The sequence below is a fragment of the Lepidochelys olivacea genome, assembly GCF_965140295.1.
Source record: "Lepidochelys olivacea isolate rLepOli2 genome assembly, chromosome: 1".
Classification (NCBI taxonomy): domain Eukaryota; kingdom Metazoa; phylum Chordata; order Testudines; family Cheloniidae; genus Lepidochelys; species Lepidochelys olivacea.
Window position 1 is genome coordinate 291,062,383 of NC_140411.1, and position 14,567 is coordinate 291,076,949.

General features: G+C 40.2%; 1 protein-coding gene across 11 annotated transcripts in view; it reads right to left on the reverse strand.

Moving 5' to 3' along the window:
- MSRB3 (methionine sulfoxide reductase B3) overlaps positions 1-14,567 on the reverse strand; it is a 144,524-nt gene that overhangs the window by 61,881 nt on the left and 68,076 nt on the right. For all 11 annotated transcript variants that reach the window (XR_014713804.1, XM_084645057.1, XM_084645062.1 and 8 more), the window contains exon 5: positions 4,151-4,179. Coding sequence is in view for 10 of the 11 variants with exons in the window: in XM_084645057.1 (XP_084501183.1) it covers positions 4,151-4,179 (29 nt within the window). In the remaining variant the exon portion in view is untranslated. The remainder of the gene's footprint in view (positions 1-4,150; positions 4,180-14,567) is intronic.

Below are 14,567 nucleotides of genomic sequence, written 5' to 3' on the forward strand. Positions count from 1 at the left end.
CTTACATCATAGGCATCAAAACAAGTATATTTATCTATTTCACAAGGTAGAATCTCTTTCAAAAGATATTCACCACAAACTCTCACGTGACCATTATTGTGTTTACATTACAAGGGGTAAATATAGGTCATTACAACACCATCAGTACTAGTTCTCAGTCAAAACAGGTCCAGCAGTCAAGTATTTATGAATGGCTCCTTCCCCTTTAAGGCACTGAGGCAATTATAAAAAGAAAAGGAGTACTTGTGGCACCTTAGAGACTCACAAATTTATTTGAGCATAAGCTTCCGTGAGCTACAGCTCACTTCATCAGATGCATTCAGTGGAAAATACAGTGGGGAGATTTATATACACAGAGAACATGAAACAATGGGTGTTACTATACACACTGTAACGAGAGTGATCAGGTAAGGTGAGCTATTACCAACAGGAGAGCCGGTGGAGGGAGGAGGGGGGGAGAGAGAGAAACCTTTTGTAGTGATAATCAAGGTGGGCCATTTCTAGCAGTTGACAAGAACGTCTGAGGAACAGCAGGGGGTAGGGGGAGATAAACATGGGGAAATAGATTTACTTTGTGTAATGACCCATCCACTCCCAGTCTTTATTCAAGCCTAAGTTAATTGTATCCAGTTTGCAAATTAATTCCAATCCAGCAGTCTCTCGTTGGAGTCTGTTTCTGAAGTTTTTTTGTTGAAGTATTGCCACTTTTAGGTCTGTAATAGAGTGACCAGAGAGACTGAAGTGTTCTCCAACTGGTTTTTGAGGCAATTATGGAGTTGTCAGTCAGCAAACAAGAATGTCCTGTCTCCAGGGGCAGAAGCACTGTAGGCTGAGGGCTCCTGTCCTCAGCCTCCTTCAAAGACACACCAGCAAGGCCATCTCTCCTCAATACACCACCCCACAAAAAATAATTTTCTGATGTGGCACTACAGTTTTTCTAGCCTGTTTAAATGCCAGAATTTGAACAACTTTATTTTCCCCTTCCTCTGCCACAGTGGGAAATTTTTAACTATAAAGAAAGCAAAGATGGCTTCCTCCTGAAAGGTCAGCCCTGTGCCCAGAGCTGGGAAGCATGGGATCTTTTCTGAGGGTAAGCCATAAGCATCCTTACTCTGGCTCCAACTACCAATCCAGGCAGCTGTCCCTCACGTTGAGTCCAAAGGACACAACCAGACACACTTATCCATCTCAAAACGATGACTGCATAGGGAGCAAGTCAGGACTCCCCCAATCTGTTCTATTTGCTTGACAAGGAAAGAAAATACACTCCCGGTCTGTGACGCTAAGGACAAAACAGAAAAAGGGAAGCTTGGCCACCAAATTAGCCTGATGCAAACAAAAAAGTATTCAAGAAAAGTATGTATCTACGCCCCTACCAAATTTGTGCCCATGAAAAACATGCCACAGACCGTGAAATCTGGTCTTTTGTGTTCTTTTACTCTATCTATACAGATTTCACTGGGGGAGACCAGCGTTTCTCAAATTAGGGGTCCTGATCCAAAAGGGATTTGCAGGAAGGTCACCAGGTTATTTTAGGGGGGTCATGGTATTGCCACCCTTATTTCTGTGCTGCCCTCAGATCTGGGTGTCTGGAGAGCAGCAGCTGTTGGCTGGGCGCCCAGCTCTGAAGGCAGCACCCTGCCAGCAGCAGGGCAGAAGTAAGGGTGGCAATATCATACCATGCCGTCCTTACTTCTGCGCTGCTGCCTTCAGAGCTGGACAGTGGCGGCTGCTGACTGAGGGCCCAGCTCTGCAGGAAGCAGCGCAGAAGGAAGGGCGGCGATACCAGGCCATCCTTACTTCAGCGCTGCTGCTGGTGGTGGCTCTTTACCTTCAGAGCTGGGCTCCCGGCCAGCAGCCACCGCCCTCCAGCTGCCCAGCTCTGAAGGCAGCGCCCTGCCAGCAGCAGCGCAGAAGAAAGGGTAACAGTACCTCAACTCCCCTACAGTAACCTTGCCACCCCCCCCACACAACTCCTTTAGGACCCCTACAATTACAACACTTTGAAATTTCAGATTCCAATAGCTGAAATCATGAAAATTATGATTTTTAAAATCCTATGACCATGAAATTGACCAAAATAGACTGTGAATTTGGTAAGGCCCTATATATATCCCACCACTCATCTCCTCCTCATTTCTCCACAAAACAGGAAGGACTTTGATATGAAAAATGAGATGAAGAAACAAGAATGTTTCCTTCCTGCAAACTTGTTCCAGACCATTGCTTGCTGAGAAATCACAGCAGTTGGACTTCAAATAGAAAAAGAGGATGTCAAAATACTAGCAGACAAATATTTCCCTCAAGCTTCCACGAAGGAACTGAAGGTAGCCCTTAATTTAACAGTTGAAGCCATCATCATTACCACGTAGGAGCAGCCCTTCAAAAGTAGACAGATCGACAGGCAACAGACCAACTTTCCACATTTCAGGATGAAGGCACATACATCATGGTGTTAAAGGTGGGTGCTACCACATCTGTCCATGTTAAAGACACATTCATACCAGAAGTAGGGGATTTCCCAAGCATGGTGACTGACCGAATATTCAAAGCAGCTCTCTGGCATGACTACGAGATGGCATCAGTATTCCACTAAGCTTTCTATGCCTCTACCCTCTTTCTATTCCCAGCGTAGTCACTCTAAAGAAAAAGCATGGTAAATATTGCCCATCAGGAGAGAAAGAACAAAACCATACAGAATGCCAGCATCCTTGTTCATACCTTAAACATATTCATTGCAAAGGGGAATTCTTTAACGAGCATTTTCATTCCAATTAGGCAACAAGGAAGAGCAACAATTGGTAGTTATGTTCCATGCCATCTTTAAGTAGTTTTACAAAAAATACTTCAGAAAACATTTTTAAAACTACCCTGCCCTTCCATTTGGTGCCATGGGCACCAAAATGAGCATTTACCTCCCTTGAGCCATATCTGCAACTAGGAACCCCAAACACAACAATATTAATTAAAACCACAACAATATCACTCAAATACGAATCATGAATTGGGTCTTGTAAGTGCTTCACTCTTCAGATTTCACACCCTATACTGGCTGCTGCAAAGATACAGTCCAGTGTAAAAAGAAAAGGGAAAATAGTACAGGTACCTCACAATTCAAATTGAGATCACTGCTATAAATGGGAAGAAAGGAAATATGTCATTTCTGAGAGACTTCTAGGTCACTAACATTGTAAAGTTTTCATAAGTATAATAATTTCAAACCCTGCATTAAATAAATTCATGGAGTAACTAACTTAATTACAAGACTGCTCTGAAATTATATTAATATTGTTTTTCTATTTAAAATAATATTTTCCTTCTTAACTAAGATGTGTATTTTGGAGTGACTGTTTCAAGTAATAGATATTTCAGCTGCTCTCAGTATAAGAAATTACTTTTACAATTTAAGGGCATACTATTTTATAACTTCAACAAACAAAAACCCGGGTAGAAGTAGCTTAACAAGTGGCAGTCTGCTTTCACCATCCCCATTTAGAGAAAACAGTTCTGTTTGCTGCTTTGTGTGTTTTGTCTTGTTAGATACACATGAATCTGTTATACTGACTTTTGCTTTTTTCCCTGTAACACATTAAAATTCTCGAAAAAGGTAAGTTGAGAGAGATTGCCTGTTGGTAAACCTACTATAGAGAAGTCTGCAGGCTGGTCTGGCATGCATTGTGTACATGCATCTGTCATGAAAATTTCACAACAAATCACCTGCTTCTTGACATACAGGCTGCACAAAATTCAAATTCTCATGAAATGTCTCTGTCCACGAGGAAGAAAAAATTTTTTTTAAAGGTAATGATAATTACCAAGATCTCCCTCCCCCCTCTGCTTGCTTTACTTTTTATCATGATTTTTTTTTTAAAAAAAGATGGATCAGTTAAAACCTATGGCAAAATAATGGCTTCCTGGTGATCACCTCAAGGTAAAAAGAAGAAAGTAAAAGAAGATATGAACCAATGAAGAGAATGAATTAAAGGCATCAGTGATAACAATGCTATTCTTAGGTGGTGAGAAAACTCAGATCCTTTTCAAGATTGGCCTGCCTCAGTCTCATTAAAATTGAAGCCAAACTGATAAATTAGTCTGATGAGTATAACATGAATACAGTGTATTCAGCATGACATTGTAAATCTGAACATACCTGAATTGGAGTCAAACTTTGTTTCTGACCTGCAAAGGGAAGCAAAAAGAATTTACATTATAAGAACTGCTTTTAATCATGGAAACTAGTTGACAAGAGGAAAAAACTACTGTATTTAAGAAGTAGGCATAACTCTGTGTTTTAATAATTCACGCATGCAAATCAATTTTAATCCCAAATGCTGCTTTTCATGTTTAATACTTTTATTGGATTTGCACAATGTACAGATATAAAGAAGAGAAATTTTAAAAGAAAAATAAAACGCACAAGGGAAACCAAACACAGGATGTAAATATAAAAACAGGATTAAGTTATATAACTATGAATTACAGCACATACTTGTAGTTATGAAATACATATTGTTCTAATTCATTTTAATTTTCAAAAAGTCATTAACAGGATTCCATATATTCATGAACGTTTCTAATCTATTTTTGAACCAGATACTATTTCATTAATATCATACGTATTGTATACAACGATCAGTATTTAGTTGGACAACATCTTATGAGGGATTTGTGTGTCTTTAATTTATTCATTCTGCAAATAGAAAAAAATAGTTCTGTTCTCTTTAAACACAAGTTGAATGAATTTTGATGTCTTAGCAAAGATAATGATGTGTGCTAGATGCACAATTATCCTCCTTGTTGTGTACTACAGATTTTCACTCTCTAACAAGGAGTATTGTCTTCTAAGTGCTTAGCACATAGCAAATGAACCTAATAACCTGTACATTTAATAAGAAGGAGAAATAGTCTAGCCCTTGTGGGAACATTATGTTTCAGATATAGGTTAATAATAGTTGTAAATTCAGAAGCCTTTGAAGCTCTCAGTTCAGCTGTGGGAAAACTTAAGTTGGGTAATTATTCTCAAGATGCTGCTGATGTGCTGTCAAGCAGAATTAACCCTACCACTGGGTCTATCTGAACAAGCGGCTATAAGACAGCATTGTCTATATCTATCTCTCAAACCAATTAGCGGGCATGCTCCAGTCAGATGTATATCGTTCAATCAGTTGTATATATGCTCACAGCTGCCACAGCAAGATACAAGAACTGACCAGCAGGAGTCCTGTTAGAGGAAGTTAACTGGCAGAAAGACTTTTTGGGGAAATGCATTTAATCAAGAGAGAAATAAAACATTTGGCTCTTTGAATCTGTGACAGGATGCTGGGATGGCTTTGGAAGTTACAACCTTGCTTTGTGAAAAATAACTAAAGTATAGGAACAAAATATAGATAGACAGACTTTGACATGTCTAAAAACAATGTCAAGATAATCGTAAGGTGAGAACCTATAAGTGTAAATTAATGTTAATCCTCTACGTTCAAGATAATTGGACAAACGTACACAATGTTTATGGAAGTATAGGGGGAAAGCAAGAGAAAGGGAGGGGGTGAGTTAATCAAAAAGGAAACTAGAAATGTACCAGCCTCCCTTTTCCCTTCCCACTTCTCCCCATTTTCTCCCTCTTGCGCAGTTTAAATGAAAACCTCACTCAAAGGATGGAGTGGAGAAGAAAATACAATGATATTTTCTGATACTTACAGCAGAAACACATTCTTATTCATTTTTATCAAGAGCTAACAGAAGCATTAAACAAAGAAAACATGTAATTCATAAACATTCAAAATCAACACAATGGGAAAAGCTGTACAGTTAACACTCTATTTTAGTTCCTTTTTCAAACTGGCGTGGAAGGGCCTGCTCTTGCAAACATTTATGCATGTGACTTACAATGGGTATTCCCACAGAATTTCTTTTCATACAAAAGAAAAAAAATACAGAGCAATTCCAAACAAAGAGATTCAGTATATTTTGCTTAAATACTCTCACCAAGTTGCACTGTATCTATTTATGCAGTTTGGTCATACCCATCACCATGTTATTTGAACACCTCAGATGCCTAGACTTACTGAGCATCAATACAATTAATATGAATATGGGATCCAAGATAATAGCAAGGCTTTTCTATGGCTGGCAGGTGCTAGAATCACTATGTGCCCCATACATGGCATATTTTCCAAATAGAGGTGACAGGGCAACTTCTCTTCTTAAAGAGGGCCAGGATCCCAAAAGGCCATAGTGGGACAGCTTCACTGAAGTTCTCTGGTTTCCCACCAGTTTAATTTGGGCAAATTTTGTAGACTGAGGAAATGCGTTCCAAAACCATTTTTATCAAAAACAGACAATCACTTTTCGCTCTCATCAACACCACCTAGACACAGTATAGATCTCGTCTCTCTTTAGCTCTATTCAGTGGTTAATTTTGTGGCAATAAACATGCTACTTCATCTGTATTTGTTCTTCTCTCGTGATTGGGCTGCTTCAGGTTTTACTTTTTTCCTTTCGTGAAACAGCTTTTACTTCATGACATTACACAGCATGGCCACTCCAGTGCTATCTTGATATGTAGTGTCATAAGCTGGAAACAGGACTAGCTTTTTGATTGGGCTGGAGACCTATTATTCACCTTGTCATGTGAAATGTAACACACCGTGAGTTGCTGCAACAACCACCAAGCCAGAAAGTGGGGGGAGGAGGGGTGTTGCCAGGGGTCACTGGGCAATGTAATGAGTACTAAAGCTCTAAATAGTCGTAAATTACAGGACAGCAAACCAGGAAACCGATCTGGGGTAAGAAATGAATAGAACTTAATGTCTAGCAGTTGCTATGAAAGCAAACAGAACACTGGGATGTTGCCATAGAAATCATTTAATAAGAGAACATTATACCACTGTAGAGAGAGCTACAGGGACCAAATCTTAGAGTACTGGGCAAAATTTAGGACACAATATTACAGAAATGGTATCGATTGAAGAATTGAAAAAGGGAAAAAAGGTCAAGAATAATGAAGTGTCTCTGACACTAAAACTAAGCAATGACTTCGAGGAAAGACTGAAAAAGCAATTCTCCAGGAATGGAAGGATTCAAATGTCAAGAAGGAAGATATTTAAGAAGATGTTTTTGTTTCGAATGGTTGAAAGAGGTACGGCTAGAATTTAGGGGTAAAATGCTGGTCCCACTGAAGGCAATAGCAAAGCTTCCAATGCCTTCAATGGAACCAGGATTTCATCTTACACCTCAAAGTCATTATATTTCTCCCTTTGCAATACAGCAGATTAACATATCAGAAACTAGGTTCATATGGCCATTAAAACTGTGAACAAGGAAACACCAATAACAGAGATGGTATCAAACAAATTCCCGGAAGTAAGTTCCAAGGACAACTTGTTCTATTAAAAATAAAAATATTCCCTATGACTTTATTACGTTAACATTTCTAAATTACATTAACTAGCAGGAAGGACTTTGTGGTTCTGTTATTTGCTCCAATCTGAGTATGCTGAAAAGCAAGATTTATGACATGGACCCACATACTCACTTTGTAAACTACTTTTAATATTGTTTCCATTGTTTGTTTTTCCTTGAGTGTAATAAGTCTATTGCTTAACTAAAACTCTTGTGATTCTCATTCTTCATCTTTTATCCCTCCTGTATATTCCCTTCTCCTTTGCCCTATGGGAATGTTCTGAAAGTAACAGCAGCATTCAGACACACAGGGAGCAGAAGATTATACTGTTGTACACAGGGCCATCCCTAGGGTGGTGCAGGGCTTGGGGTCGAAGTGACGAATCCGTCTCTTCCAAAACTGACCCATCACTTCCTGGACCGACCACGCTGGCCAATTGCACCGGCCTGCTAGGCCCCCAAAAGCGCAAAGCCCGGAGCTGTCGTCCCAATTCGCCATACCCAAGGGATGGCTCCGGTTGTTCATTGATAAAAGTGCCTTTTATCGCAAAGTGCTTTACAATCCATAAACATATAGCATGATGCTGGAATGCAGGGCAAGCAAACAAAACTACTAACACAGAAAAACAAAAAATAGTGAAACTGGAGTATTGGGAAATGTTAGCTAAGGACATTCAGACAAACCCTTTACTCTTACAGAAGGTGCCATGAGATCTATAAATATCCACAGGGAGTGGAGAAAGCCTCTTTTGAGGGTCAAACACAATAAATTGCATGTTAGTCACCTCATCTACTTTGGAAAGATGAAAGGCAAATCAACCTTGAGAGGAACTAAACCTGCGGTTCCAGGACACCTAGGTGATTTAAACCTGATGTTTTGACCCTGAAGCCTCTCTCCCAACAAAACTGAGCAGTGAGAATCACAAAATGATTCTGAAGAAGAGCTCTCTGGAGCTCAAAACCAAGTCTCTCTCACCAACAGAAGTTGGTCCACTAAAAGATATTACCTCACCTACCTCGTCTCTCTCAAAGTGTTTCTATGCTGTTGACTGTCATATATTCTTCCAGTATATAACTGAAATGTAACAACAACTGGCCTGTGGCACATATTGCAGATGGACCAGTAGTGGCACAAATACAACTGTGAATATCTGGCATATGAGCATTGATGTGCCATTTGTCAGTGGGGCAGGTTTTTTTGGGATGCGGGGGGGCATTGCCCACAGGTCTTTAATAGAGAATTCCACTAATCTTCTGCAGCAGCTCAACATTAGCACCATTACTAATTTTTCTTCCTCTGTCCTTCCCTGTCTGAGTCTCTATCAGATTCTTTAGCCTTCTTCACAACTGAGTGAGAGATTTGTTTTACTTGGAATTAAATGAACACAGGGAACAGATACTATAAAGCTCACTGCCTCCTTGAATAGCATCTGCTGCAGCCTCCTTAGTTCCTATCTTTACAACAGCTCTTTTCCTTGTAATAGTTACAAGAGGGAGGGAGAGAGCATTGACCCCTTTCAGTTTGTCAGTACTTTTTCCTCGGACTCATATTTTATATGGATACCAGGCTATCTTTTTGCTTTCCCCAATAATACCAGGTATAGCTTTGGCTGGAGAAATATTAGCAATTTCATACCACTCAAAACGGAGCTTTGGTTGATCAAGAAGTTGGAAGTTTGGAGTTGGAAACATAAATAGTAACTATGGGCCAGCTTTCTTCACTTATTACTTTCTACTTTTTCATAGGGTTGTGTGAATAAACTTTGCTCCAGACTGTCTATGGCCGTGGAGACACAGATGTAAAACATGCATACAAGCAGTCTGACAAATTGTAGTCAAACTGATGTCCTGATCACTGCTGGCAGAATGAAATAAAATCTCTAATCATTCTTCCCATTTTCTCCCAAATACAGATAATACTAAGATAAGTAATATTATCAGCAGCCTCATCCTCTTTCCAAGCATAGACAGTGTCTCAACCAAAAATGCTCACAAAACCCCATTTATGCACCAAGCCCCAACCAACAAGACAAGTTTCCAAAAAGAAAGAAGGAAAAAAAAATCATGGATTGAAAACTAATACCTGGTGTAATTATCCATCAAGGGATTTATACAACCCCATTATTGTGGTATCTAAGCACCTTCCAAGTATTTAAAAAAGAAAAAAAAAATCTCTTCCCTTCTCAGCCTGTAAGAGATACAGCTTCACTAACTGTATGTAGGATGTTATTGTGTGTGTTTGTGTTCAACTGCTGAACTGAAAAGAACAGTTTTAACTCAACTGTGGTCAACAGAGTGACTCCAGAATGATTTCCCCGCAATGTTTATATTAATGTTATTGTAGACAACATATGTGAATTTTCTGCAGCTTGTTATGTAGTTCAATACCTATTCACTGTGCCCAATTATCTGTCAGGCTAGATACAGTAAATATGACTAAACTTAACATAGAGTAACCAGGACTGACTGAAGAGTCTAGTTCTTCCAGTCAGGGCTGATGTGTAGTCAATCCAAGATGGCATGCATTTTAAAACACAGGAAACAGGATACAAACTTGACATTTCTAAGCATGTAAAGCTAAATTTTGCCCTCAGACACACATGAAACTCCCACTGAAGTCCATGGGTACTACACATGGGTAACTCAGGACAGAATGTGGTCATTAGTATCCATAGAAATCTTGGCATTTATTACACCTTACCCTTAAACATTTTAAATAGGGGCTTGCACCTCAGTAGTGACTGATAATGGTGAAACTAAACAATTTCAGAAGTTTCATTGGATGACTTCTGAAATATTAATCAACTCGTATTGGGGGTGAGGGAGGAGGAAGAGTGTCTCTCTTCTCTTACTTTGTCCTTTATGGTGCTTCGCATTCTTCTACCACCTTCTTCCAGCTCCAGGCATATCCTTCCCATTCTGGAAGTCCTACCCTCTCCAAATTCCTCTACCCAACAGACTATACGATTCCCAAATTCCCTGTATCCTCCCCAGAAAACACTCTACTGTTGGTGATGTTCCATCAAGGGAATGTACAAAGGGAGAAGTCTCAGATTTAGTGCTCTCCTAGATTGTGGCTGACGTTCTAATTATATGTGCTCCTGGACTAGCCGAGGATGTCTTAGCATCCATGAAATTTATAGGCAGCAGCCAGCCTGGTAGAGTTTGCCAGAGTTACAGAAAAACAATTGTTAAAGTTGGTCTTGGTATATGGCTCGTCAGGAATCAGAGAAAAGTGGACATCTACTGTTAGTTTTCTAAACTGGTTCGCCCATCCCTAAGACAGATATGAAAATGTTACAGGAATTGGATATTTGCATGTCTATTAGCAAACATACATATACTTGTTGCTCACATTTTAAAGGTATCTAAACTAATACTTATGAGGTTTGCCAAGAGGTTGGCAAATTAAGAATTTAAAGTTACCCATGCACTTATTACAAAATCTACATATTTGTATTTACTCTAGTTACTGGAGCTCCTATAAGCCACTCTTGTCAAACAAAAACAGTGAATCAAGCCTTTTCCCATTAGCTCTGTAGCTACATCCAAGGGAGACAGTACTCACATGCTAGAGATCAAGGCTGGGAATAGGGGGGCTGAAGCAGCTGCCGGCATCAATAAGATTTGCTCAGCCTGTTCACTAATCAGTAGAGTTGTGTAATTCTTTCATTAAGGCGCTATTGAGGACTTGTAGAATAAACTGTTCTTCCAACTTGCCACAAAAGACATAGATGGCATGTGAAAACTCCAGGAATGGCATGCTGTGCAGCTGCTCACTGACTCCTGTAAACTGGATAAAGCGCAGGCTTATGGCCAGGGCTGGCTCCAGGCACCAGCTTTCCAAGCAGCTGCTTGGGGTGGCAATGAGAATGGGGCAGCAGTCCATGTCCCGGGGCAGCAATTTGGCGGCAGCTCGGCTGCTGTTGCGGTGGCGGCAATTCGGCGGCGACTGCTTGGGGCAGCAAAATAGGTAGAGCCGCCCCTGCTTGTGGCAAAGGGTTCATTTGCTAGTGTCAAGTGCTAGTGAACTGAGTCACAGCACCAACTGTGCGACTGTATTTCAACTGTACCTTTTTTGCACAAATATTCCCATTTGGTACATTTCCTAGAAGCGTTCAGTGCAATACCACTCTATGCTACCAGAAAATTCAAGGCATTCCTCATCTCTTTCGGAACCAAACTCAGTCACTGATGGAATTCACATTGAGTACCACACAGAAAATTGACCTAACACTAATTCCCCATACACACTAAATCCACTATCTAGCAATATAGGTTTTTGGAGTTGGAAAAAAATTCAAATTTAGAGTCTTTTCTTCTCTTTTTTCTGGTCCACACTGTCCTTGCTCCCCTTACTTTTACCTGGAAGCCCATTCAGGGGCTGCACAATTCCTGCTGATGAAAGCACAACTGATTCCACCTGCAGGCTTCTCTGTAACTGAATTCCAACAAGTAGCTCAAAATTCCAAACCAGCTTTCTTGGCATTTAGAAAACCTCCTTTAAAATTTTATGATGGTTTTAGAGTTCTTCCCTTTCCTTTCCCAATAAGGTTACACTATCAAATCAAGATATTTTTATAATTTACTGTGGGGTAAATAACTCATTACTTTGTGAAGACCAAGACAGTGGCTATGTTGACTAGTGTCTTTGACGACTCACTAAGACCATTTTCTTTTCTCCAGCAGTCCCTTCATGTATCAGCCTCTTCAGGATTCTTTTATCTTGTTGATAGAGAACATTTCCTTGCACTGTACCTTTTTGTTGTGTTGCTCTACTATACTAGGTATCAATGCTGCCAGAATGAGAAACAGGCTGAAGAAAGCACAAAAGCCAGGGAAGCTCCTAGACCAATGTATGCCTTCGGACTTGCCTTTGATGGTGGGGGAAGTGGGTGACCAGAGGGGCTTCCAATGGAGAGCTATTCAATTGGCAGCTGCTCCATCTCCCTTCTGGATCAGCACAGGATTTCATGGCTGCCATGACAAACCTGGGACTGCCTGAGGTGATTCTGGTTTAACACACATCACATTATGGATCTAGTATTGAGTATGGGACTGGAGATGTAGGAAGTAGAAATTACTCCCATAGACTGATCACCACCTCTGGCAACCAGGGATTGCATTGCTCCTTTCCTGCAGGGACATAAGACTTGCGTTGTGGTTTTCAACCCTCAGGAACTTATTGAACCTGAGTTTCCAGATGGCTCACTGGAAGAATACTATTCAGCCAAAAGACGACTCTTTGCAGAGTTTGGTGGAAATACATGACAACCTGTATCCACTCCATTGATACAACAGCCCCAAAATACACTCTTGGCTGGCTTCACCTTCACAGGTCACCATTGTTTAAAGATGACCCTGCAACTTACGACACAAGAGGCAATCATTGCCTGATGCTGACAGTTATGTTCATAGCATACACAATGAGAAATTAGATGATGCCATAAGTTGATAAATTAGATAAAAACATAAGTTGCTGGAAGGTTGCAACATAACACTACTTTATATCTTACCATTCAGAACAATAGTGCACAAGAACCCAAAACCAGAGAGAAACCACAGGATGCTCCCTAAGACAGCAAGGCACAACTCACCTACCTTGTTTGGAGCTGGCTTTTTCCAGACTGATTCTGATTGCATGATTTACTACAAAGTCCCCTAACCTGCAAGTAGTATAAGGAACCACCCATACTCCCCACCCATAATGAGATAGTTTGAAAGATTGTTGTGGTGTATTGAGAACTGTGTTGGAATTGCAAGCTATCAACCTGATCTTCCTTTTTTGGGAAAGGTCACTGATCAGATTGGGGCAGATCAATTCTGGCAATTTCTGGTATCCTCAGATTCCCTGGAGTCTCACCACTCAGGTCATTGAGCTGAGTTTGGAATGGAAACCACATTGGTAACAGTGGCTGCTCATTTTCTTCTCGCAATGGAGAAGGCTAATTTATGGGAGCTGATTTGATTAGATCTGGCAGCTATCTTTGATACAGTTGACTACGAAGATTTGTTGGGATGCTTGTTAGCAACTCCATCCATTCCCATGAAGCGACAAGTGGCTCTGGTTTACTCCTGTCCATTTTGGGGCAATTGCTTGTCCACTCCAACAGCTCTCTCATATAGTGTTACTACTGGAGTGGGTTTTATCACTCCCTCCCATTCAGAGAGGATATGAGACCTTTACAAAACTTGGTGAGGAAATATGAACCAGCTGCTAATGATAGCTCTATTTCCATCACATCAGGCCTGACTGGAAAGTGGAACAAATAATTTAGTACCTTTCCAAAAGCACTAGGAGTGAGCTGGGCGAGGGTTCATCTAGGTAAGACCATTATAAAGTTAGTGCTTTGGAGGAAGTAAGAAGAAGGGTTGTGCTTCCCAAGTCTGGATATGTTAACCTTCTGGATGCATTGCAGAGCATACCTTTCTTTGTAAGCAATTAGGGAGATTATGCACCTATAGATGGCATGATGGAAATTTGGTGATTAAGAGCTGATTTAGATGGGTCTTGTGCTATGGCTATGGCTGGGGGGAATTCGATGGGATTTTTGTGAAAGACTCCACTAAATTACTTGAAATACTGCATTAATGCATTTAGTATTTCTAATGGTTTGCTTTGGAAACATCGAGAGGTGCCAGAAGTGCCACACAAAAGTCAAATAAATATATAAAATGAATAAATAAATACATTATTATTTCTTTCACCACATGGGAGGGGATTAGCTAACACCCTTGCCAAAGAGAATTCCTTTCAGAAGCCAGCAAAGGTAGCAATGAAGGAGTGGCTAATTTATTAAGACTTGGTGACTTTTCTTGCACCTCAGAACTGGAAGTTTAGACAACAATAATATTAAGGGGGAAAAACTAGTCAATTCCTGGGGCCTCCCAGTGCATCTTGTCTGTACTATGTCTCTCTTGCATAGGCTGTCTGTTCTTTTACTTCTTGTATCAAGCACAATGCTATGTTTAATAAATAATTCACTATAGATTTTCTTCTGTAGAAGTGACTTCAGAGTGCAAATTCCAGTTGTGTGTCTCTGAGGAACGACACTGATCATTCTAAACTCCTTCTGCCATGGTTGCTGAGAAAAAGCTATTTTTGCATGGTAAAAGGGAAATTCCTTGAAAAATCAAGGAGTAAAGAGTAAAACACTTAACATTCT